Here is a 27155-nt window from a genome sequence, read left to right on the forward strand (position 1 = left end):
GTTTCAAGCTTGGCTATAGACTGAGTATGGGAGTTGAGCATTTGTTACACTTCTCTATAGCATTGTGACTGGAGGTTTTCACCTCCTATAATGCTTGAAGAATCTTCTCCTTAAAAGACAACTAGGAAGTTGTCTCCTGAGTAGTAACCATGGGAAAGGTAGGAGAGGGCTGAGGATAATTCAACCTCTAAAATGATTGAGTGAAAGTACTGGGCCTAACCTAGTGAGATGGAGGGGCAGGGACTGGGGCTTGTTGGTTCTTCCATCAAAAATTAGGGTGGTTTCACCAACTCGGATTGTATGAAGATGAAAATGGGTCATTCGAGGGATTGGCAAACCCCTGAGCAGCCTGAACTTGTTCATGAACAAATTCAGGATACTAAGCTGCTGAAGGGCACTCAATGACAAAATATGCCAGACTGACATATAGAGCACACACCTGATGAATGGGAGATGGGCCTGCGAGAAGTTGATCCAACTTCTGAGAAAACACAACCACTTTGCTTTGCAGCGCAACAGTCAGACCAATCTCTAGGACACCACCTTTCTTAGGAATGCCGGGTATGGGTCTCTCGGGATAGAGGCATGATGTAATGAATTTTTTGCTAACGTATCAAACAATCTTCATGCCACTTCCTCGCTCTTCAACATAAATGTCCTCCCACACGAAGAATCGATCTTCTGACGATTCCTGTCAGACAATCATAAAAACTTTGCACCAGTTGCTATCTCGGCACCTGATGATGGAGACATTTCCTACGGAGATCCTTCATCCTCTCACAGGTCTCATAAAATTGCTCACCATCTAGCTTTGAGAAGCTAGTGATGGCTCACTTAAACTGGTTCATCCTACCTATGGGAAAGTATTTCTTCAGGAACTCCTTCTGCATCTGATCCGAGGACCCTATTTCTATAGCATCTAAGGACTTCAGCCAATACTTGGCCTTAGCCTTCAATGAAAATAGGAAAAGGGTCAATCTCAAAGTATCATCCCAAAAATTATGTATCTTCACTATAGAACAAATTTTGAGAAACTCGTCAAGGCGCCTATAGGGATCCTCGTGACTAAGGCTGTAAAAAGATGGAAGTATCTGAATGACACTGGTCTTAATCTCAAAATGGGACGCCCCTACATCAGGTCCCCGAATGCAGAATGCCTAGATGTACTCTGTAGAAATGAAGTACTCCCTCAATGGACAGGTAGGAGCTGGAGTTGGAGGATCCATGTCATCCATTTCTCTTGGACTTCGAGGAGAATGTAAAATTCTCTCTGGGTCATCGACAAAAGGATGCAGAGGTGTACCTAAAGCTCTTTGCCCATGCATACACTGGTACTAAGACCACATGTATGAAAACAAACCTAAACTATCTAAAGTGAACTAAATACAAAATAAAATCATAAAAATACAAAGCAAATAATAGTAAACTAATATAAACTATGTCAGAATTATTTAACTATTTTATAAAATTGACATAACACAATCTACTCTAAATCACAAATTTAACAAATACAGGAAATTACAAACTATGTTCTCTAAAACTCACCTGTCTATTCACTCCTTGAATCATGCAGTTCAGTGAATCCTAATAAAATAGTACATGAATCCTATATTTACTAACTATGTTAAATCCTATATTCACTTACTAATCCTACTAACTAAAAAGAAAAGAATAATAAATAAATATTAATAAACTAAAATATTAAAAATAACAAAATATCAATTGTCGTTCCTCGACAATGGCACCAAAATTTGGTTGATCTTTTTGCAGTGGTATTTTTAAAACATATTTTTCAATAAAAGCTTTAGAAAATCATCAACCAAAAGTATAAAAACCGACTTTCCACTTTCATGGTGAGTACGGGTCGAATCCTCAGGGAACGGAAGAATATTCAAATTAAATCTACCAATTTTAATTTATTAATATCATAAATATTTATAATGAATTAAAACAACTATAATTCAATTACACACTAAAAATTAACTAATGCAAATCCTAAATTAGATTGCTCAAGCCTTCTCTAGATTGCAGGGGCATTTTTCATCCTTTCACCATACATAACTTTCTCGTGCTTGACGTAATTAACCTTTAACCTGTAGAAGACTTATCAACCTAGATAAAATAAAATAAAAAGTCAGTACATAAAACTATGACAATTAATTCAAAAATTATACTAAAATTAATTCTAAAAATACTCAGAAAACTAAATTATAATTAAAATAAAAATAAGTTAAAGTATAAATGCTACTTAACTAACCAATTTATATTAGATCTAACTAATCTAACTACTGTAATTACACTAACTATTATACAGAAAAATATGAAAAATAATAGAAACTAACCAAATTAGTGAAATGCCTGTGTTGCCCTCGTTATAGTGCAAAGTTAAATTTATGACAGGTTTTTGAAAACAGACAGTTTGAATGGGCAAACAAAGTCTAAAATTGATGAATTTTATTTTGTTCTATTCCTGACATATGCAAAAATCTGTCAAATTTTACATAACTAAAAAAATCATCCGAAAGCTCCAGATATAAGCGTTTCAAAACTGAGAAAATTTTGGATATTGCCTATCCTGAAATTAAAAATCCCGAAAAACCTATTTTTGAAAAACATTTTAAAACCTGACCAAATCAACTTCAATTGAGCTGATTTTTGGTATGCTGATAGTCAACACACAGATGAATAGAATAGAATTAAGTTTTTAGAAAAACTCAGAAAAAATGCACATACAATAATGACTGCAATTTGCTACAATTTTTGGGTTGAAAATTCAATTCACTATTCACATTCAAGCATTCACTTCATGCACTATTAAATTTAAACACATGCGATAACGGACCTAAACAACTCTAATATGCTGTTAAACATAGTGGGTAAAATATGAATTGACTAGCTAAGCAACCTAACAATAAATCTAAATTCACAAAAGAAGTTAATGTCGAATTAATTCTAGGTCAAGGCTAAAATGCATACAATTTACTACACTAACTTAAACTAAAACATAAATCTGAATTAAAGCATCTACGTCAATGAGAGTAACTAACCTAATGGATTTAATTCAACATAAACTAACTAATTAACTCGAATGTGAAGATTACATTTACAACTAATTTAACTTATACTTAAAAATTAATTGAAGCTAATTAAAGTTAATTTGCCTAATTAGGGTACAAGGGGGCAGGTTTTGATTTAATTCAAGATAGTGCATGCCCCTAGTGGACCCCACTATGTCTAAGTACTATTGACAAGAAAAGAATTTGAGCCTAACTAAATCCCTACACCACACGATTTTAATTAAGACCTAATCACTATACCTAGTTACTAAAAATAATCAAGGCAATTAGATTAAAAAAAATGAAAAGCAAGGAAAAAAATTTCAAATTAAAATCTAGCCTATCATTCAAAATATGACAGCTACCTAAGACTAAGTACCACACTCAATAGACTTACCTAAGGCTGAACAAAAGAATAAAAAACTTCCCTAAATTGCTAGACACGATTTTGAAAACCAAATTCAAGAGTCAAACTTTTCCTAAAATGGTTAATGACATATGCAAGCATTATACTAAGTTAAGTTATTACATGGAAGGGTGGCACTAATCCATATTGGTTAATTCGGAATTAGGTGGGGTTCATCCAATTTGCCTTAAAGGGATATTGACTTCTCAAAGTCTAAAACGCCAACCTAAGAAGGGTCCACACATTTTTTAATAAAGTCTTCTAATTTAATAGATGAAATCCTCCTTAAATCAAGATCTTTAACATTTAAGTAAAGTGATTCAAATTCTTGAATCACTTTACTTAAATGGATCAAAAATAGATCACTCTAGGCTGTTTTTTTTTAAAAGAAGTCATACTTTCTAAAACAAAACCTCTGAATTTTAGAAACCCCAATTAATGACCAAAATCACCACTATTGTGCATTGACTACATATGCCCTTCATTTGAAATTCAACATAAATAAGTTATACTAACCTAAACCAATTACTGTACACTAGCCTAGCTAATGACTAACTAAATGCATGGACTAATTGGGAATGCAATAAAAAAATTGTGAAATGCTATTATTAATAAAATCACAAAGTTAAATTAGCTAACTAATTAGGATCTACCAAAACCGAAATTCATTGAACCTAGACTATTCAAGACACTTTCCTAACCTAATTAAACTTTCTAAAAGCATCTAAGACCTCACTGGACCAGCAATGGCTGCCAGACCCTATGTAAAAGGCGACAACACTGAAAACTCGACTTTACACAAAATACCAAAACAAATACAAATTATAAAAAAAATAATTGAAGTAAAACAAAACTAAATATTTATTTACCCTAACCACTAACTAAACTAGACCTTGAACTGTCAAAACACAATATACATTTGCTAGAATCACAGTATGATCATCGGAGAATGATTTATGAAAAATCATAAGAATTGGCTAGACAAAATCTAGCCAATTTTTGCAATTTGGCACACATAAAGGATGCAGACCCAACCGATTGTAAAACCAGGCCAGACTTAATCTTAGACTATATAAAACAACACTTTCTAATCTATTGTTATCTGCTAAAAAAATCAGTATACTAAAAATTATAAAATGTGAAAACCGGCTAGACTATGTCTAGCCGATTTTGCAATTTGGCAAAAAATGAACAATATAATACATGGCACTCTAAATGCACATGAGACTCATTCTTAGAATCTACACAAATTGTAATTTCAATATGCTTACTTGCTGAAAAAAATCAGAAAATCAAAATTGACATAAGGCAAAACTTGACTCACATGGGTAGACTCGATCTATGCTAAAAGAAAGGGGTGAAGAAGACCAACTTCTAGGGCGATCCGACGACTAAGGGGAGAGGAAGAGAGGTCAATTGGAGTTGAAAAATATGCCCAGCACATTTCTTGATGGTCTTCCACATGCTCTTCGCTGCTGCACTCATTGGGGAACCAATTTGAGAAGGGTTTAAAGAAGAGAGGAAGAGAGTCGTGATGGAGGAAAGGACGGCTACTCCTTGTGATGCAGACGACACATCACTGAGGAAAAGTTTGCCTTTGATCTGCATCACCTTCAAGAGAGCACAACAGCCAACAAAAAAATAAACAATACAAAAAGAAAGGAGGATGAGAAGAAACATGCCAATGGGGCGTGTGAAAGAGAGAGAAGAGGGAAGAGAGGAGAGAGAGAATAGGCGATTTTCCAAACATCCAACGACAGATGAACCCTAAACAATATAACTATTTATCCCTAAACTATTGATTAATTCTAAAACTACCTAATTAAAAAGTTAGTTTTTAACTGAATGCTAAACCAGTTGTTATTTGCAAGTAAATGCCTAAATGCCTTAGAAAGAGGTGGTTTTCAGAAAATATTATTGAAAAACTCATTGGATCACATGGGTTTATGGATCTACAAGGTTTAGGTCCAGTCCAAGATCCAAACTTGAGCTTTTAGGTTGAATTTGGATCCCTTCTGCCTCAAAAACTGGTCCAAAACCCTAAAAATGTATTATGTTTCTCGTTTTAACTCCAATTTAAGTGAAATTCGAATCGTGGCCTTTTTATACCTAATTATATCAATACATGGGTTCTAAATCTTAAAAACACATAAAAATGTAAAAATATACTATAGAAATAATATGTATTTCATGCATCATCACCGACAATGACCCGTCTGTTGATTGCATAAAGGCTAAGCATACAAACACATATAAAGAGGGTGACAAACATAGTAGTGAGATATTGGAGATTGTCTATATGAATGTATGTGGAGCTTTTACCCCCTGTTACACAGGCAAAAAATATTTGTCTCCTTTATTGATAACTATTCACAGTATATGTGTTTCTACTTGATTTACGAAAAATCTGATGTTTTTCATATGTTTAAGGAATTTAAGGAAGAAGTAGAGAAACAAACTGACAAAGTTATTAAAATAGTCAGGTCTGGTAGAGGTGGCAAATATTATGGTAGATTTACTGAGATGGGGCAAAGGGAAGAACCATTAGCGAGATTTCTCAAAGAGGAAGGCATTGTGCCTCAATATGCCATGCCTGGTAGTACCTACAAGAATGGTGTAGCTGAAAAGAGAAATCATACGCTTAAAGAAATGGTCAGGGCCATGTTGAATTATTGAACACTTTTCATAAAGTTGTGGGGTGAAGCCTTAAGGATTGTTGTGCATATTTTGAATAAGGTGCCTACAAAATCTGTGCCTAAAACTTCCTACGAGTTGTGGACAGGTAGGAAACCATCATAGTCTTATATGCACATATGAGGATGTCTTGCAGAGGCTAAGTTGTATAACTCCTACATTAAAGCCTATGATCCAAGAATAACCAGTGGATATTTCATTGGTTATCCAGATAGATCAAAAGGATACAAGTTTTACTGCCCATCTCATTTACCACAGATTGTTGAAACATATAAGGCAAAATTCCATGAAGATGATTAAGTAGGATTAAGTGCACTTTAAAACCTTGGTTTTGAGAAAATACAAGGTCTAGTCTCGTGTTAAGGAAAATACCGAAAGATATCATATTGTTTTCGCTAATGATGATGTGGTGGATCACTCAGTTGTTGATGCATAAATCCAAAATGAACCTATTGTGGATAATGCAGAAGAGCACGAATAGGATGAACAGATTCAATCTAAACCTGCAGAATGACCTGTTTGGAGATCCATAAGAAGTAGGAAATCTGCCATACATCCTGATTATGGTATACCTTCAAGAGTCTGATGATTTCATAGATATAGATGATGACCCGTTGACTTTTATGGAAGTTGTTGAAAGCAAACAATCTTTTCACTGGATAAAAGCCATGAAAGAAGAGTTAAACTCTATGACTAAGAATCAAGTGTGAGATCTTGTTGAGTTACCTAAAGGAGTAAAACTTATAGGGTGTAAATGGGTCTTTAAGACCAAAAGAGACTCCAAAGGTGACATAGAGAGACAAAAGGCAAGATTGGTTGCTAAATGATTCACCTAGATGCAGGGCATTGACTATAATGAGACATTCTCTCATGTCTCAACTAAAGAGTCAATGAGGATAATTTTGGCCCTCGTAGCTCATTATGACTTAAAGCTACATCAGATGGATATAAAAACAATGTTCCTTAACGGAGATCTGAATGAAGAGGTATACATGGAACAACCTCTTAGTTTCTTTGAAGATGATCATTTAGTTTGCAAACTTAACAAATCAATATATAGACTTAAGCAGGCCTCCTGACAGTGGTATATTAAATTTTTCTAAGTCATCATGACTTTTGGGTTTACAGAAAATATTATTGATCAATGTATATACTTTAAGGAAAGTGGGAGTAAGTTCATTATATTGATGTTGTATGTGGATGCCATTTTGCTTGCAACCAACGATATAAAGTTACTTACAAAGACAAAACAGTTTCTTGCATCACATTTTGATATAAAAGATATGGGTGAGGCTGCTTATGTACTTGGCATAGAGATTCACCGAGACAGAGCAAAAGGTTTTCTAGGCTTTTTCCAAAGATCCTACAAAAATAAGGTATTAAAGCGATATGAGATAAAGAATTGTTCTCCTAGTACAACACCCATATCAAAAGATGATAAATTGAGCTTAAAAGATTGCCCACAGAACAAAATTGACAAAGCACAGATGAATGCCCATCCATATGCATCAGTTGTTAGCAACTTGCAATACACGCAGACTTATTCACGTCCAGATATATCTTTTACAGTGGGGGTGTTTGGTAGATTTCAGTCTTACCCAGGCATATCTCATTGAAAGGCTGCTAAGAAAGTCTTGCAATATTTGCAAGGGACAAAAGACTATATGTTGATGTATCATAAAGTTAATCACCTCGAGGTCATTGGCTACTCAGATGCAGACTTAGGAGGATACCTTGATAGTAGAAAGTCTACTACTGGGTATGTCTTCTTACTTGCTGAGGGAGTGATCTTTTAAAGGAGTGAGAAGCCGACGACCATAGCTGCTCACATCATGAAGGTAGAGTTTATAGCATTGTATGAGACTACTTTGCAAGCCATATGGTTGAAGAATTTTATATCACAATTAAAGGTGGTTGATTCCATTGAGAAGTCACTGAAGGTCTACTGTGATAATGAAGTTGCGGTGTCCTTTTTGAATAACAATAAAAGTACTATGTCATGTAAGCATATGAAATTAAAGTACTTTGTTATTAAAGAAAGGATAAAGAATCATCTAGTGCATATTGTTAATATTGATACCAAAGAAATGATTGTTGATCCTCTTACTAAAGGGCTAGCACCGGGATTGTATTCTGAACATGTATTGACGATGGGCTTGTTAAACTCTTTTTGACATATGCATATGAATAAACTGATCATATACAGTTTTGGTTCTTATTATGGTTGTTTATTATTAATCTCATGAGGATTAAAGATTTAATTAAGGATCTGTAGAATAGTTTTTAAAGGCCAATATATTCAGCAAAGCGATTCTCATAAGGTATTCGGTCAAGGGTTTATCGTTGGGACAAGTGGGAGAATGTTGGAGTCACCCACGTAATGTGGACGTTACCCACATTAAGGACTCCCATAAAGGTATCCCTATCGTATAAGCCCCATGAATTTGGAAAGGAACAGTTACGTAACTTTTACCTAATAAAGACTGATGCTATAAAAGGGGTTGTTGATGAGAGACCCCTATGCAAAAAACTAAAGGAAAATCATACGTGATTTCCATTGCTAGGATTGGATCCTGCTCACCGTCGTTGAAGGTGCTTGTGCTCATTGGAGGGCTGCGACCGGTTGAGGAGTCGAACATCCCAGAATCACCGATTCATGATCACTTACCGGTTGTTTGCAGATCGACATTGCTGCTCCAGGTATGCCACCACCCTTCTCTTGCGTAGGCCCCTACAAGCATTATGTTAGTTCATGAATTTCCAGGCTCACTTATGGGTAGTAACGAGCACAATATAGGTTGATTGTGATTTCTTGAAGGCTTCAAGCTAAATTCTTTTTATAGATTTTAGTTTGGGTTGTAAATTCAAACTTTGTTGCCATCATTAAATGGCAACTTGGGGTTAGGTTTAACAATAGTATATGTATTTATAAAGGGAATCCTTTATTGCTCTACTTCTTTCTTAATATCAATGAACATCTTTCTTGAAGACTACAATTGGCTGAAAATCTAATGGTTCAATTTTTTAGTGTTAAATATGTTCTTTTAAGTGGAGCTTTAGTTTCTTTGTTGATGATGCATTATTTTTCATTGAAGGCAATTGTGTACTGAATTTTTGGGTTGCTTTATCAAAATTTTAAAGTTCATTCACAAATGAAAAATCTGAACTCATCCTCCTCCATCTCTCTCATGCTAGAATTGAGAAGATGCTAAAACTTTTCCAACGGCAACAAGATAAGATTTCATTTTAATATTTGTGGTCCTATTTTTAGTAACCGGGTAAAGCTTTTCAGCATGAGCTGCCAATTTTTAAGTTGCAACACAGATTGAGATGTAATGCAAAAACTATTGTCAATGGCTGGAAGAATTGCTCTCGTAAAGGTGGTTTGGGGTTTTGTTTCTACTTTTATACAATGTGTAGCCATCGTCATTCTCATCTTTTCACTTGGGAATGTAATTGTAAACCCTTGGATGAAGGGGTAGGGTTAAGTAGATTAGGTGTCATTGATCTGGCATTGTTGTCTAAGTCGGGTTGGACAATTTTTTTTTATATATTTACATGGAGTAACCACATCCAGAATCAAAGACCTAGTCGCACTGGCTTTGCCTGGTGCATCTACTGTTGTCCTGACAGCGTAAAACTTCATAGGCTTACCCCTTGCCCTAAGGGAGTCTCCATGCTTCGGCTTGTGCAACGAGTGTTGCCCATAAAATTTGAATCTAGACCACCTACCTAGCGGCCTAGGTTCCATCCCACTATGCCAAACCCCTTTGGGGCTCATGTTGGATGGTAGGCCTTTAAATTTAATGGCCCTTGGGTGAGTCTAAGCATGCTTATTTTGAGTCAAGTTGTTTAGATGAACGGATGGAGAGGGATGTTGGGGTTGAAAAGTGTGATGTGTATATTGTCATTTGGGGCACCAATAGGGGCTCAACTTGTCTGGCAGGAGCAGTTAGTACATGTCACCTTGTGTTGTGACATTGCAAGTTCGAATCCCAATGGTATGGTTGTATAACTAGTAGGGATATGCATAACCCCAACTTTCTCCATCGAAAAAGAAATATTATCATTCGGGCATGAAACTTCGCACTAATGACCATATTTAGGGGTGGGCATCGTGCTGGGCAAACCACGAGCCGACCATGGGCCAGGCTTCGGCCTATAAATTAAGCCCAAACACAACTTGAACCAGGTTTTTCGCCCAACAAGGAGGACATGGGCCAGCCCGCAGCCCAGCTCAGCCTGTGTATATATATATATATATATATATATATATATATTATATATATAACATAATATATAATACATTATATAAATAATATATATTATATATAACATAATATTATATGCAATATACATTATATTTTATCTATAATATAATATATATTATATATATTATATAATAGGTCCAGTCAGGCCCAATTAGGCCCACAGGCCCAACGGGCAGGCTGTGAGCCAAGGTTTTCGCAATGGGCCAGCCCAAACCCTTTGGCCTAGCCCATCATTGACAGGCCGTCCCGGTCTACAGCCTGGTCGGCTTGGTCCATTAGCAGCCCGACCCGGCCTGATGCCCACCCCCAGCTAGGGGTGGCAAAACCTGACACGACCCGCCAACCCAATTCGCTAACCCGCTTCTTAGGCAGGTTCGGGTTTGGCTTAAACGGGTTTGTGTCATAAACGGGTCAACCCGCCTAACCCATTTATTAAATGGGTCGGGTTCGTGTTAGGGGTATGCCAACCCGCCAACCCGGCTGACCCATTTAATAAATGGGTTAGGCAGGCGGGTCAACCTGTTTACCCAAACCCGACCCGCCAACTCGCCCACCAACCTGCCAACCCGTTTACCCGACCCAACCCGTTTATTAAACGGGTTAACCGGGTCGTGTCGAGTTACCCGTTTAATAAATGGGTCAGGTTCGTGTTTGTCACAGCCGACCCGTTTAATAAACAGGTCGGATTCGTGTTGAGGTATGTTGACTCGCCAACCCGCCGACACGACCCGCCAACCTGACCCGATTGCCACCCCTAAGGATGAGAGATCTAGTCGCGTCGTTGGCTTTACCTGCCCTACTTATGGGTAGGGGTGTCAACGGGTCGGGTTTGATTCAGATCTAGGTGGAATCAGACTTTGATCAAATTTTTGGGTATGGTACCGAGTTAGAGTGATAAAGGATTCCCTTTATAAATACCTATACTATTGTTAAACCTAACCCCAAATTGACATTTAATGATGACACATGTTTGTTGGGTGTATAACAATACAACCACAATAAATTGAGTGAAAAATCAGAAGAGGAGTAATGGATGAAAAGAATTTGTGTGTTGGATTTTAGACCACCTTCTTTCCACTTGCATGACCATTCAAAAAACTAATAGTAACTCTTTTTTGGATAATCAAGAAAAAACTGCCTCCCTTACCGAGTTAAATGACGTAAAACCTCGCATCCTCCTTACTAAAGAGTGCACCCAGTTTCAGCCACACAACAAAGGACACACCACTGGATTTAGAACTTGTGACATCTTGGCTTCACTCTTAATTTGCTAACTAATTACTATAGTTGAAATGAGCTTCATTACATAGCAAACGAGTACTAACTGACAACTAGGGATGCACATGAGTCGAGTTCGAGCCGAGCTTGGGCTGGCTCGGCTCAGCAAGAAGTGGTTGTTCAATCTCAGCTCGAGTTGAGCTTGAACAACCTTAAAGTTTTTTTAAATGTGGGGTTTGAATCCAGACCACTTTTAAAAGTGTCCAAAGACTTAACCACTAAGCCAACACTTCATTTTTGTGTTATGTAAAGAAAATTAATATACATATATAAAATCTATTTTTTTTATATAACTATGTGAACCGAGCTTAATCAGGTTTATCAAGCCTGACTACTTATTCAAGCTCGGCTCATTTATGTGCACCAACCCTAAACCTTTGTTCAAGCATGGTTCATTTATTTTTTGAATGAGCTCGAGCCGAGCTTAAATGGGTTGAGCCCAAGCTAGCTCGACTCATTGTGTATCCTAACCTTGCAAGGACTACTGCAAAAAAAAAGGTAAAAATAAGAATATGCATACCTTACATCCTGTAGTCATGCTTCCATCGTTACAAATGGAGTCATTAAGGCCAGGTTGATTTTTTTTTATGAGGAACTTGCTTAATTTGGAATTGTAAAGTTGGGGAGTTTTTTTTTTTGTTTTGAAAGGCAAAAGGTTAGGCAGACTCCTACCATTTATACAACTATACCATTGGGTTTTGAACCTCCAACTTCCCAACACAAGGTGAGGTGCAGTAGTTGCTCCTACCAGACAAGCAAAGCTGCCTTGGTAAAAGTTGGGATTTGAAGAGATGGCAAAGAGGTCATTTTGATAAAAAAACTACTTATAAAAGAATGCCTAAAAATGTCCCCCATGATTCCTGCTTGGTGGTAGCCAGTATGGCACATGGTCAAAAAAGAAGGAAAGAGAAATGGGAAATTCTCACATGCCACAATTTTCAAAGGATTTTGAAAATTTATTGTAGAAGGGGAGGTAGCAATTTGTAAACCTGCACATTGTCAATTTTAATTTTAATTTTTTGAAAGGTATGTTGGGGTTAGGCAGACCTCTACCAGTTATACAACTATACCATTGGGTTTTGAACCTGCAACATCCCAACACACGATAACATGCACTAGCTGATTCTATGAGACAAAGCGGAGCCCCCTTTGGTACATATTGTCAATAGGGATGGCAGTGGAGCGGAGAAAAGCGGGGCCCCGCCCCGTTTGGACCGGGATGAAGGGTATGAAACGGGGACGAAGGTTAAAATCCATCCCCGTTCGGGGATGGAGGCGGGGATGGACGTACACTTTTGTCCGCCCCGCCCCGCCCCGTCCCCGCCATGATCCCTGCCTCGACCCGTCCCCATCACTTTTCCCTGCAATATCCTCGCCTGTCCCGCCTCATCCCCTTTTGAACCAAAGATGGAGGACATGAAACGGGGATGAAGGCGGGGGTGGAGGTTAAAATCCATCCCCGCCGGGGATGGAGGCAGTGATGGAGGTTCTAATCTTGAGGCAGGGGCGGGGGTGGAGACGTTGTCCAAAAGATTGCATTATGAATAATGTTTGGTACAATTCCATAGCTTCTATATAACTATGAGTTATTAGATTATTTTCATGATTGGTAGTAATTATGCTTACTTTTGGGATTGTAAAAAGTTCTTCTAAAAAACTTTATATGTATTATTTCCTGAACATTACATGTTTTGTTTGTCTCATAGTAGACTTTTGTTTTTAAAAGACTTCTTTTTAAGACAATATGCTCTTGTCTTCCCTTTAAAAATTATTAGATCTTTTTAGTGAGGTTTCTCTCTCAATAATATTTGATATTCTTGTGCCTTAGTGCACTTTTTAATATTTGTGCCTTAGAGCACTTTGTGTTATTTTCGCCTTAGCGCATTTGATGAATGAATCTTCTTGTCAAGTTTTTTTGTAAACTTGATTATTTGTCAGGTTCTTCACATGGTAAAGATAAATTTGATTAGATCTTTTGTATGTAATGTGGCCTAGTGCATCTATTCCTTGATTGGTGAATTTATGACTTCATCTTTAAGAATTGATTATGTTAAGCATGATTCTTGTTTATTCAAAAGGTTGTCATGAGACATATTGTTATGCATATGATTGCATTTTTTTCTAAGATTGGTCATCTACCATTATTGGTTTTTTCGATTTGAAATTGTCTTTTCATATTGGTTCCTTTTATGAACTCATCTATTTGGAAAATGATTTCCATGAGTATTTATTGCCTTCTTATGGAATTTGTATTGTCCATCACATACTTTTATATGATGCATCAATCTTCTTGGCCTTATTATTTTTGAATCAGAGATGTTTGTTGGGGTGAGTTGTGTACACCACGTTTTATATCATTTTAGATTGTCAACTTTTAGTTTGACTCTAACTAACAATTATGTAATCTTTGATTGCGAGTGTATTGGATCACTCATTTGTTTTTTGGCCATTGTTTTTATTATGGATGCTTTTAATTATGTGTATCTGTGATGAATATCTACTTTTTGAAACCATGGTGTTCCAAAATATGGTTAAAATTGATATTTTTTTAATTGCATTAGTGTTTCCATTACAAGCCTTCTTACCTCGAGTGTCTTCTCCTTTTTATGTCTCTTATTTAAATGTCATCATATGTAGACAAGAGATGTTTGTTCATACCTTTGTGTATGTTTTTAGCCTATTGTTGGCTTTGTGTTTTTGTTCTAGTCGTTGATACACTTGTTTTTAAGTGTCATTATATGTAGACAAGAGATGTTTATTCACACCTTTGTGTGTGATTTTTAGCACATTGTTGGCTTTGTACTCTTATTCTAGTCGTTGATACACTTGATCCTTAGTGTCATTATATGTAGACAAGAGTTATTTATTCACACCTTCGTGTGAGATTTGATACATTAGTTTTAAGTGTCATTATATGTAGACAAGAGGTGTTTATACACACCTTCGTGTGTGTCTTTGGCCCTTTAGTAGCATTATATCTATACTCTTGTTCTAGCCGCTTGTATACTTGACTTGTGGGTTTTGAAGGTCTAATGAGGTGATTGCTTATAGTGGATGAACAATTGTTGAGATTTTCAAAATTTCATATTTATGGAAATTTCTAAATTTATCATCTTCTGCAAATTGGTTTTGATTTGCGTATATCATTCTCTTTATCATGTGGGATTTTTTAATTTTGCAAGAATTTTTTTAAATCTTTACTTGTTTTTTCCTTGTATGAAAAAATATTTATTGATAAAAGTTCATGCATTTCATTGATAATATATATATATATATATGTACATTTGGATCTCTATAATTAAAATCACTCTTAAGATGTGTGAGTTATGTTTCTAATTGATTATCGTGCTCACATTGTGGTACACATAAAATTAATTAACTCATCTTTTATTGATAAAATTAGTTGTCTCTTCATTATTGTTTCATGTTTATTGAACATGCTTTAACTATATGATGCATATATTAGCATGAACTTAATTAACTTTTTTTTTAATCCGTTGTGTAAAAGTTCTCTTACTCATTCAATAAACTTGTTCTTTATTTTTTAGTGCATGTGTACTCCTTTGAGAGTGTTCATCTTGCCTTTGTGGACATTTTGGTCTATTGAGAATTTAGTGCCTTTGAACACATAGCTTTAGTCTTGAGGACATTTTCACATGGTGCATAATTGAAATGCTTCTTTAGCAATTTTTTTGTGATAAATAAATATTCATTATTTTATCATGCTCTTTCATTTATATCCTTTTGTGGGATTTGTTTGAAGTGTCCCTAATAGACACTCTTGAGAAATTCATATGCTTTTTGGAAGACCACCATTTCATTTTTATACATAATTGTTTATCTCTTCTTAATGAATCACATGCCTCTCAAATAATCAAGTCTTCTTATGATCAATGTTATGATTTCTTAAAAAATAAGTTGATTATGATCTTTGAGAGATGCTCCTCTTGTCCTTAAAATCTAATGATTCGAAAGTTGTTATTATTTTGTTTAAACCATTTTATTCTTGCTTTATATTATATTGTTTTGCAACTCTTGGGCTAAATTTTTTTTCTTGTGTACTTGGAGTCTTCTTTTGGTTTGTTCTTTCTTTTCCGGATCTTTAAGATGTGATACCTTCGATACATCATGGAGATAACCAATGAAGGTGCTTGGGGATGATCACCAATAAAAGTGTTTTGAAGACTTATATTTGCAAGAATTTTCTGAGATGCCATAGAGATAGAGATTCTTCTTAAAGACTCTTGAAGACTTGGACTTCTTCCCAAGATTCGTTTTGTATTTCCAAATTTTTGGGATAACTTTCTCCATCAAGTTTAAGGGGGAGTGTTAATATATATATATATATATATATATATATATATATATATATATATATATATATATATATATATATATATATATATATATATATTCTTTTGTAATACCTGATAGGGGTATTGTCTTTTTACATAGTTGTTTTATAGAAACAACTATTTATTAATTAGGTTATTTTATCTTTTTTATTTTTTGTAATTTTCCTTTTAATTCCCTTTTTAAACACACATTGGGGGTCCCACATAGAGTCGTTGGGGGCTCCCAAAGTCTCTATGGGGAGCCCCCAATGGCTCTCCCTTTTGCCCTTTTTTGTTGTATAAATAGGAGTCATTCCTCCTATTTGTAAGCCTTTTTCCAGGCTCATTTCAATAAATATTCTATTATATTTTTTTCATGCTTGTGTAGCCTTTTTAGGCTTTTATATTGTCTCTTTGTGGACTTCTTGTTTGATTGTCGTAGTGATTGTCCATTATTGGACTTTGTGAATGCTTGCGCATTCTTGAGTTACATTTCCACCTATTTCCTTACAGTTTCCGCCGAACAAGAGCTTTAGCAGCGACAAAAGTCGCCGCTAAAGCTTTCAGACCTTTAGCGGCGACAAAAAGTCGCCGCTAAAGGTCCAACACCTTTATCTGCGACAAAATTTGCCGCTAAAGGTCTTCTTTGGCGGAACCACGCGCGGAGCGTCCATCACGTGCGCGATGGACGCTCTGTGAGAGTTCGTTTTGGTCATGTTCGAAAGTGATCATGCACCTACGAGTTTTTCACACACACACACACACACACACACACACACACACACACACACACATATATATATATATGATTGAAGGCACAAAACTATTGAGTATAGATCAACTTCTTTTAATAATTTCTAGATTTTATTGTATATCAGACCTTATGGTTGTAATCTACATGGTTTATTTAGTAGAAGATGAGTTTTGAATTATGTGATGGTGACATGTAAATGGGTTTTTTAAGGGCTTCAATACTCAATGGCCCACAATACATTAAAATTTCACAACTAAAAAAAAACATATTTTTAGATCAAAATAACATAATCCAAGGTTTGATCCTTAGCAAACAAACCATGTTTAACACATCTATGAGGTCAGATTGAGTCAGTAAAGCTTGAACCTATGATTTTCAGGACAATAGTTCTGCACACTCAATAGCACCAGCTTTTGACCCATCTCTCTCTCTCTCTCTCTCTCTCTCTCTCTCTCTCTCTCTCTCTCTCTATATATATATATATATATATATATATATATATATATATATATATATATATATATATATATTAGAGCCACTAGAATATGTTAACTGAAAAAATGTGGACCACTGTGTAAACTAGGCATTTCTGGTGCTTTTTTTTTGTGATTTTGACCCTGCGGATGTGCTAGGCATGGTCCATTTGCTAGGAGTTGACTGTTATATATTTTTGACAAGAAAATACAATTTTTGGATGCTTGAATATTTACTAAAATCCTAAGCCATAGATTTTCAAGCCTTATAAGATCCCTCTTATGCATCGTAATTGGATGATCCAAGAGCCTGTCCCTATAAAACCTATCATATAGATTACATCCATAGATTCCATGCAGTGAAATTTAAGATAAGGAACAAAAAAGCTCATGAAAGTCTTGGTTCATACTTCAGTTCATATATTCCAGTTAACACACACACACACACACACACACATATTGTGCTATGTAAAATTATAAAGCAATAAAGCATGAATACCCCAAATTGTAAATTCTTGAATAACAATTTTGATTATAAACATCAATAGTAAATCCAAGTTGAAACTTGTTATTTAATATAATCCTATGGTAAATCTAAAGAAAAAATAATGCAAGTAAACATAAAATGAACGAAATAAAGTTAGTGGGACAATGTTGACCATGTCTAGTACAAGTTTGACTGTGTCCATGAAGTGTTGTGGTGTGTTTAATGTCGTGTCTTGTATCACAAGGACATAGGTGATATATATCAAGAAACATGTGATGCCCGGATAATATAACATTTTGATTGTTTTGGAAGTTGTTTCTCCTGAGGCATGAAAGAACATGTGAAATGAAAAGAGAGACCCATCAGATAAATATTGGTATCAATATGAAACTTGGTCTTAAAAAACAATCTGGTCTTTTTGGTGTAATATCACAACAGCTTCATTTTCAATATTGATAAATGGATCTTTAAATGGCTTTCTCAGCAACTTGAGAGAAGTGTTTGTGATGGCCAATTAATGACTCTATTTTTCCTCATAAATATGGGGATTCTTTAGTTGGAAATTTTCTTTTATGTTGCATAACCTGACAACATCTTGTATGGTCCTTGTTAGGAAGTGACAGAAACTGTACTTGTAGTGTTTGCATGTGTAATGGGTAGTTGCATAGTTTTACATGTATCATGGCTGTGTTGGAACAATGATTGGACAAGGGCATTATTGTAATTTGTATGTAACCATAAACATATAATAGTAAATCAAAGAGGGCAACCCAACAAGGAATTAAAATGGGTTGCTGGTTCTTCTCCAAGAATCTCCCTTAGGCTTCTCACTTAGATTGTGTGAGGCCTACATCGTTCAGTTAATCCACAAAATTGAAACTCTCTAATCTAAACATTCCTTCTTTTCTTCCTAAACTCTCTAATGAGTCTTTGTCCCTTTCGACCTCTTCCCTCGTTTATTCCACTATTTTTTTCTTATTTCCTCTATAATTCCTTGCAATGTAAAACTAAATTCAGATTCAGCACAATATATGTGTATTTGCTGATGGGTGCCTTTGCTTTATTTTTAGTATTACAGAGGCCCAGTGCCAAGGAACTTTTGAAACATCGGTTTATACGAAATGCAAGAAAAAGTCCAAAACTTTTGGAAAGGATAAGGTGCAGAATATTACTTGTGAAATTCAAAGATTAAATTTCAAATCATTCTCCACATAGTTGTATTGAACTGTTTGTGTCAGGGAGCATCCCAAGATCCAGGTCAAAGAGGGCCTGGGGTCCCAGATATCCAAAGGTTTAATAGATGAAGCCAGGTGCCTTAAATACTGCAAATATCTGTTGCATGTGTATCAATCTATCATGGTCTAATTTTCACTTAGTTCAATTCTAGTCCTGGAAAGGGATCCAGAAATGCTGGCTGGGACTTCAACACCACTCAGGGTACAGGGACTGTTCGTGCTGTGAAGCCACCTCAGGCTGCTGTAGCACGAGAAAAAAAATCAGAAGTTACACAGCCTCGCTGTCCCAAAACAAAGTTCAGAAAGAGGGAATTTATGGCCTTCCCCATCTGGCAGTACAGTACAAGAATCGTCTTCCAACCTTTCTCCTGTGGAGGATGCAAGAAGTCGTCCTGATGATGAAAGAATAGACTTCTCTCTGGAGGATGTAATCTCTCTCTCTCTCTCAAGTTAAAAAGTATCAGTTACTGTGGAATTCACCCATTTCTCCTGACAGTGTTTTGAGATATGAAATGCACGTTTACAGGACAAACTATTAGTGAGTAGCTCTGGGACGGTGATAGTACGGTCACCAAGCATAAAATCACCGTCAATATTTGGCCGTCCAATTGCTGTGGTATGATCTGTTTGCTGCTGAAAGGAGTGGTACAGGCAGTCTGTGGATTGTTTTACCTCTGACTGGCCTACATCATAAGATACATTAGCCTCTGATCCTAATTATCTATTCTGCAGTCAAGCAGCAGGAATATGTTGAAAGAGGATGCTGGCAGTGGCACAGTTGTCATCCGTGCTCAACATGATGAAGTCGATACACCATCTAGAACTCCAAAGTCAAGACTGGGTGTTCAAGAGAAAAACTCAACCACATCAATTGAAGATAGTGCAACCAACCTTGCAGAGGTGGGCACTATCTTTTCCCTTCATTTTCCATTCTGCCATTGTAGTTAAGTGTATTCTTGAAAATGGTTTCTAACTTTCTATTCTTTTGTTGGATGGCTTTCTTAAGGCTAAATCAGCATTACAAGCAGGGCTGAGCAAGGGAAATGTGCGCGAATGGTTTGCACTGGGAAAGCTTAATGTTGATGCACAAGAATCAAAACTAGGAGACTGGACACCAAGATCAAATTCTACCAGGTGTAATTTTCTTTTTGTCACATTTATGGGAATTAAGTTAGTCATGAATTTTTATCTGATTATGACTTTTCCTCTAAAGAAAATGCTTTTTAGTACAGAAATTCTCTTGAAAGCTTAGATGCACATAAAGCAGAACCTGCAGTGCATCGATCAAGTGTTGAAGAGGTGAAAAAACATCTTCCAGTAGTTTCCTCACCAGCATTGTCTTTGTTGCTTATTCCTGCCTTGAAAGAGGTGAGTTTAGGTCATAGACTTTCTCAACTATTATGCTCCATAAAGTTCTTTTTGCTTATTCTTTTCCTTTTAAACTATTTTCCCAAATGTGTTAATTTCTACAAATTCTCAATAGTTAGACTAACATTTCACCTCCTTGATGGTTCCATGGAATTTATCGATTGGAGATAAATTTGCTATAATCTTGTTCTGCTGATTGTCTGGCTTGGTCTTGTTCACAATTCTTTAATTGAAAATAAAGGAGTTTTATTTAAAACCATAAAGCTGTTTGAAGAATAATTGGAGTATGTCCACCTGCCCTAAAAGGCAGAGTAGCTAGTCAGAATTAAAAGATTTGAATCACTTGATGCGACTCCACACTGATTGTGAGAGAGTTTGCTTTGTTCCCAAGAAGATGTCAGGTTTCGTTGGAACTTTCCTTTTTGCTAATGATTAACCAGTTGCTGCAGCTTGACAGACTTTGATTACTTATACATGTCCATTATGTTAATGGCATGTCGAGTCAACTTTGAGTGCTGTCTTTGTCATCATTTTCAGTATGGAATGAAGGATTATGTCTCTAACTCAGCAGCTGAGATGCCTGGTTTTGACACCATTTCCTAAGCTCTATTGAAGAGCTGAGATGGTCCAAGGTTGCATTGTAACTATGATTTGATTTTCAAATTTGCTTTATATCACTGGTCAATTGGATGCTATAAGTAGACGTGTGGAAGACTTTCTCTAAGTCCTCCAAGTCAGTGACAATTTATCAGATTCAACACCTTCATTGTCATTTTCAATAGTTTACACAGTTATGTTTCAACAACAATTTGAAAGGCAGAATAAAAAGGGTAGCAATATTTTGAATTTGTGATGAAAACTACATTGGGTAATAATGATGGATGGAGTTGAATATGTAGTGTGCAAAGCATGCAGAGTGAAATTCCTTGCTTGGATCATGGGATTGTTGGGTCTAGCAGCTGTCTCTTGCCTTTGAACTTTTCTGGTTCTTCCTTTCAGCTTTCTTCTTTATCTAATAGCACCAACTTTGCTAGAAAAGTAAAATCAGATTATATTCTAGAAATGCTGGTCAGAATGGTAAAGGAATCTGGTGCCATCTTTGGTGTAACCTGGTCTCCTCCGTCCCTTGGGACCAGGGGATATTGCAGGAATATTCACCTGCTGCCCATCAATTATGTTTTCTGGCCTGATCTTAGGCCCTGACTCACCACCATGGACAAACCTTGTGAAGGAACTTTAGGTTTTGAGGGTGTTGGATACAGCTTATTTACATGTTTGGATCTTAACTGGCTAGTTTTGAAAAATATGTTCATGATTGTCTTATTTTGTGCCTGATTATGCGTATGTAATAAATTTGACAGTACATGACTTCTTTACATGTTTAACAGGCTGCTGGTGAAGAAGCAGGAGGACCCGTTGATCGTGCTGCATCTGATTCACTAACATATCTTGAACACCACATTCCTGGTTCATGTAAAATTCTTGTCAGCAAATTGCTTGAACGGCTTGGAAGGTATCTTGCTTTGTTCTTCCCTTTCTGAGTGCTCAGTTGTATGGGATTTTATTTTTGTTGCTCAAATTTATTGCTGAATTTGTTTTATTGTATTTTATTTTCTATTCTGGACTTCTTAAAATCTATTCACTGAAGCCAAATTACTGTTACAGCTCAAAGGAATCGTCCATAAAGGGTGTCCAGGAACTGGCAACCTGTATCTTTTCAAAGAATACAATAGCTCCAGAGCCAGAGAATACTGCAAATACAAAACCATTGAAATCAGAAGACAGGAAAGTGCCTGACCTTCAAGAAAAATCAAATTTAAGCCTGCTTGGAAAGTTCCTCTTGTCGAGGTAGTCATCTGCTTTGTTTCTTTTTTTCCCTTTTTTCTGGTTAGCTTTTTGTAAAGGTTCAAGAACATGATACCAAGCTGTGATTTCACACAGGTGGCAGGGGCAAGTTTCACAAGAGGTGATGTGGCAACTAATGTGGCTCTTCTCATAGAAGAAAAGTCAATGAACACATCTTCACACCAGAAAGGAGAATAAAGGCTTGTGGAGCCTATAGGGGGCACCAACTTGGAAGGAGGAGACCGTCAAATTAGTGGGGCCCATAGGGGGCCAATTGGAAAGACAAAAAAAAGGAAACAAGGAGGTGTCTCCCCATCTTTCCCTACTTTCCAACAAGGTAGGGTGGGACGTCCCACCCTCCTTTTTACTTTTTTACACTTTCCCAAAAAGTGTGTATGGGTCCATCCTAAGTAGGTTTCCTATTTTTGAATTATGTTTTTGGTATGTTATAAATCTAGTTAGGGAGGGACTTCAGTCAGTCCAACTGACCCTCTTCCTAGTCTAGTTATGATTGTCAGTTAGGTCACAATTTTGATAGTTAGAGGGTATATGGGCTAAACAAGTTAGATTTATTTTTTGGATTGGAATTGGGTACTAACCAGAGTTACCGGAAGCGCCTATGCTATAGGGAAGCACGCTTCTCCGATACGCGCTTCAAAAGCGCGGAACGCGGCGCTTTCGAAATGCACGGAGAAACGCATGCTTATAACAAAAAGACGTGTACCCCATTAAAGGGGGATGTGTACCCTTTTAATGGGGTACGCATTAGAGTTTTACCATTTTACCCTTTTTTTTAAAAGAAAGAATTTTTCCATTAAGGGTAAAATGGAAAATTTTAAAAAGTCATGAAAAATAAAACTTAAAAGAGGCTTAGGTTTTTTTTTTCATGCCTCTTTCGAGCCCTTTCTTCCTCCCTCTCTCGCTCAGCCGATTTGGCAACCTTCTCCAACGACCTTTACGGTGCCATTTCCGACGACATTTTCAACGTCCGACGACCTCTACCGACCAACAATGACTATATTCAGGTACATTTATATCCTTACTCACCGTTAGTCGCTCCAACCGATTGAATGGTCTGGTGTCGGATCGTGGTGATGGAGGCAGTTCGTTGATTACGACGTCACGAAAAGTTCATTGAATCTTATCATTTAGAGAAAGGAGAAGCTGTAATAGGTTTCCATAGGTATTGCTACTCTTTCTCTCTCTTTTCTTGATTCGTTGATTGGTTGGATCTGTCTCTTGTTGATCCACTTTTTGTGATGTCTCTGATTTTTTTTCATTTTTTAATCTCGATCACGAACTTCTATAGGTTTTTTCTTTTGTTTTTCTTTCTCGACTTGTTTTTCGTGTTCAGATCATCGCGAAATGGCGGTTCTTGTTAGGATTTTGGATAGTAGCGGTTTCTTTTGGTTTTTTCCTTTTTTTATCTATTGCGATCGGGAAGATGTTGTTAATATGCGTTTTCCAGGGGCGCATCGTTTAGATCTATGTGGTTTTTCTTCCATAAATGGTAGATTTGTTGTTGTTGTTGCGTTGTGGTGACGATACTTCAAGATTTAGGGTTTTGCTGGTTGCAGGACTGGCTTGCGTCGTCATTCCGTGTTGTTCTATTGAAATTTTGAATGATCTGTGAGAGTATGATGCTATTTCGAGTAGATCCGTGGTTGTTACTGTTGTTGTTGTCTCCTTTTTGTAAATGATCTGATAGTGAAGTTATGATGATTGTGATGATGATGATGTGATTCTTATTTTTCTTGCTCACTTCTAGGTTTTCATGGCTATATGAGAGCATGTTTTCTGAATAGATCTCTAAATTACTTTTCCTGATTTTGCATTCAGTTTGCTAAAATTGGCCTAGTTGAATCTCCACAATTGAGTACTTCAACCTCTAGTCTAAGGGCATTCTTATTGCTCAAAATAGTGAATACCATCTCCAGTCTGCATGTTTCCTGGGAGTTGACTTATGTTTGTGTCAAACAATTGTTTCTTCTTCTTCTTTTCAATTGGGTGGTCCTGATCTTTTGTGTCACAAGTGCTTTCCCTACGATATTCTTAATGTGTGGAATATGGAATGTGGTTTGGCCCCTGCTCGTAGCCCACGTATCTGCGTCAAGCCAGGGAGAACACATAACTGAGATATTAGTTTAAACTCACCGTAGGAAAATATAAAAGTCAAATTAAGACCCCGACTGCATCCTCCTCCGAAAAGATCTTTTGTGTTCCTGAAATACATAGAGTTTGCAGCATGTCACGGATTCTAGCATTTGTTTTCCTATATGTGGTTATTACCTCATTTCTTTCTTCACGTATAGCCTAATTTCTATTTTTGCTGATCATTGTGATTTACATAGTGGGGAAGCTGGTGCTTTCAGGATGAAGTTAGCACCCTCTGATGATGTTCTTCGAGTGTGAAATTTTTATATGTTCATACCCATTTTCAGATCACCTAGATTTGTCTCCTTTACCCTTTTCATGATTGGTATTTCTTGAGAGTTATGTTTATTTAGGTTGGGAGTTATGTTTTTTTTTTACGTTGATCTTTTCACAGTTTGAGGTGTAGGTTAGGGTGTGGACATGGTGAGCAAACATGGTCTCTCCTAAATTTTTTATCTCTAGGTAGAGATGTTCAAAAATTCTAAAATTTGGACAGTAGGTAGTGGATGGGTGTAGGAAGACAGTGTACAAATTTCATGGTGAAACTTCACAGATTTCTTGAGATACAAATTTTTAAACACGAACAACAAAGCATGCTAAGGTTCTGTCTGGTATAGAATGAGATAGGGGGGTTTGGGTGAAATTTTTTTATCTCCCCATATGAAAATCAGTAAATTTTGAAAATTTGCCAAGACTTAGAGAACATGTGAGATTATGTACATACCAAAAATCATTGGTTACCTCCTTACATATTAAGAGAACCAGATTTTTGAATCTTGGCTAAAATTTTGAAATAACAAGATATAATTCAATGGGTCTAACACACTCACTAAATCTTACTCTCGTTTGCTCTGATGGGCGAGTACAAAAAAGGATAATGATATCTTAGATGGTGCAATGCTCGCTCTTGAAGTCATATCTGCTGGAAATGAAGAGCTCTCTATACTTTATAGGTCACAACTTGTGGCATTTGCATCAAGAAGTGAAAGATTTAACTGAATGCATTGAATCCTACAATGATGGTCCTTAATTGGTGGCATTTTTATGGTGGTGATACACCTGAGTTGAGAGCATTAACTATTAAGGTTTTATTTCAACCTATTAGCACATATTCTGCAGAAAGCATGCTCTCATATAACCATGAAAACCCAGAAGTGAGCGAGAAAAATAAGAATCACATCATCATCATCACAATCATCATAACATCACTATCAGATCATTTACAAAAAGGAGACAACAACAACAGTAACAACCACGGATCTACTCGAAATAACATCATACTCTCATAGATCATTCAAAATTTCAATAGAACAACACGGAATGACGATGCAAGCCAGTCCTGCAACCAGCAAAACCCTAAATCTCGAAGCATCGTCACCACAACGCAACAACAGTAACAAATCTACCATTTATGGAAGAAAAACGACATAGATGTAAACGATGTGCCCCTGGAAAACGCATATTAACAACATCTTCCCGATCGCAATAGATAAAAAAAAGGAAAAAACAGAAAGAAACTGCTACTATCCAAAACCCTAACGAGAACCGCCATTTCGTGATGATCTGAACACGAAAAACAAGTCGAGAAAGAAAAACAAAAGAAAAAACCTATAGAAGTTCGTGATCGAGATTAAAAAATGAAAAAAAATCAGAGACATCACAAAAAGTGGATCAACAAGAGACAGATCCAACCGATCAACAAATCAAGAAAAGAGAGAGAAAGAGTAGCAATACCTCCAGGAGGTCTGTCAGCCTAGGCGTATGCCTTCTCCCTTTTGTTTCTTCTCCCAGAGAAGAAGGAGAGGGCTCCAATAATGAGAGAGAGAAAGAGAGGAAATGGACTAAACGAGATCCATGGGTGTCAGTCCATATCCATAACCACCGGGTAACCCGCTTGAATGGGTCATCACACGATCACCATTGAGCTCATGTCCAAATGCAGCCCAGTCCCAACAGGCTCATGTCTTTGATCGAGCCTTGGCTAGGTCTATGAAACTCACTAACCCAGCGGTTGGGCCTAGGATCCATAACATCCTCATAAGATTTATATGCTCGTACTATAGTAGATTCATGTGTGTGGATGAATCCAAAACAGAGTTGGCACGTATCTAATTAACAAGACTGTATCCGTCATAATAAAACACATCTCCGACCCAAATCAATCACAGTTCATGTTCGGGTGCATGGTTTCTGAACTTGGATCTCAATTTTGACATGGATTCTACACACGTGTAGCACATAAAACCTATGTCACAAGGACACGGATAAAAGATATGTCACACCATTTTTGTGTACTTTTCTATTAGAAATAATATACAAAGAGACATGACACGAAGGCAAGTTGAATAATCCTTGTGACAGCAGAAAACATTAGCCAAAAGCTCATACCTTGATATTATGATCCAGATATGGATCTCTGTGGGTCCAAACCCATTTACTATTCTTTCCTTGCGGGCCAACAACTTTGTCATTACAGGTGCTTTTTACAAGGAGAAAAGAGTGGACACAAAACAAGATGCTAGAAAAGGTCTAATGGGTTCGGGTCAAAGGCGTGACATGCAATCTTAACGGCAATGAACGAACGTGACACATTTCACACACCATATAAACATATAAAGTGGGTTGATCAACAACGTTCATCCCGGAGAACGAGCCAGGGGGTGGTTGTGAGGGTGTTGAGTAGGGATGGCAGTGGATCAGGGGAGGGGGAAACGGGCCCTGCCCCACCTCGTCTCATTTGGACTGGAGATGGAGGACATGAAACGGGAATGGACCCAGGATGGAAGTTAAAATCAAAACC

The 27155-nt window shown here is 36.7% G+C and overlaps 1 protein-coding gene across 1 annotated transcript; it reads left to right on the top strand.

The window, feature by feature from the left end:
• Positions 1-1161: 1161 nt before the first annotated feature.
• On the top strand, positions 1162-22208 carry LOC149834582 (uncharacterized). Its single transcript, XM_090009399.1, has 9 exons — positions 1162-1200; positions 19130-19231; positions 19515-19604; positions 19721-19888; positions 19995-20122; positions 20221-20356; positions 21356-21433; positions 21745-21869; positions 22022-22208. Exons 1-9 carry the CDS (start codon positions 1162-1164, stop codon positions 22206-22208), a joined length of 1053 nt encoding a protein of 350 aa, XP_089865525.1.
• The last annotated feature ends 4947 nt before the right edge of the window (positions 22209-27155 follow it).

This window comes from Nuphar pumila, chromosome 6 (assembly GCF_984573655.1).
Source record: "Nuphar pumila chromosome 6, dmNupPumi1.hap1.1, whole genome shotgun sequence".
Classification (NCBI taxonomy): domain Eukaryota; kingdom Viridiplantae; phylum Streptophyta; class Magnoliopsida; order Nymphaeales; family Nymphaeaceae; genus Nuphar; species Nuphar pumila.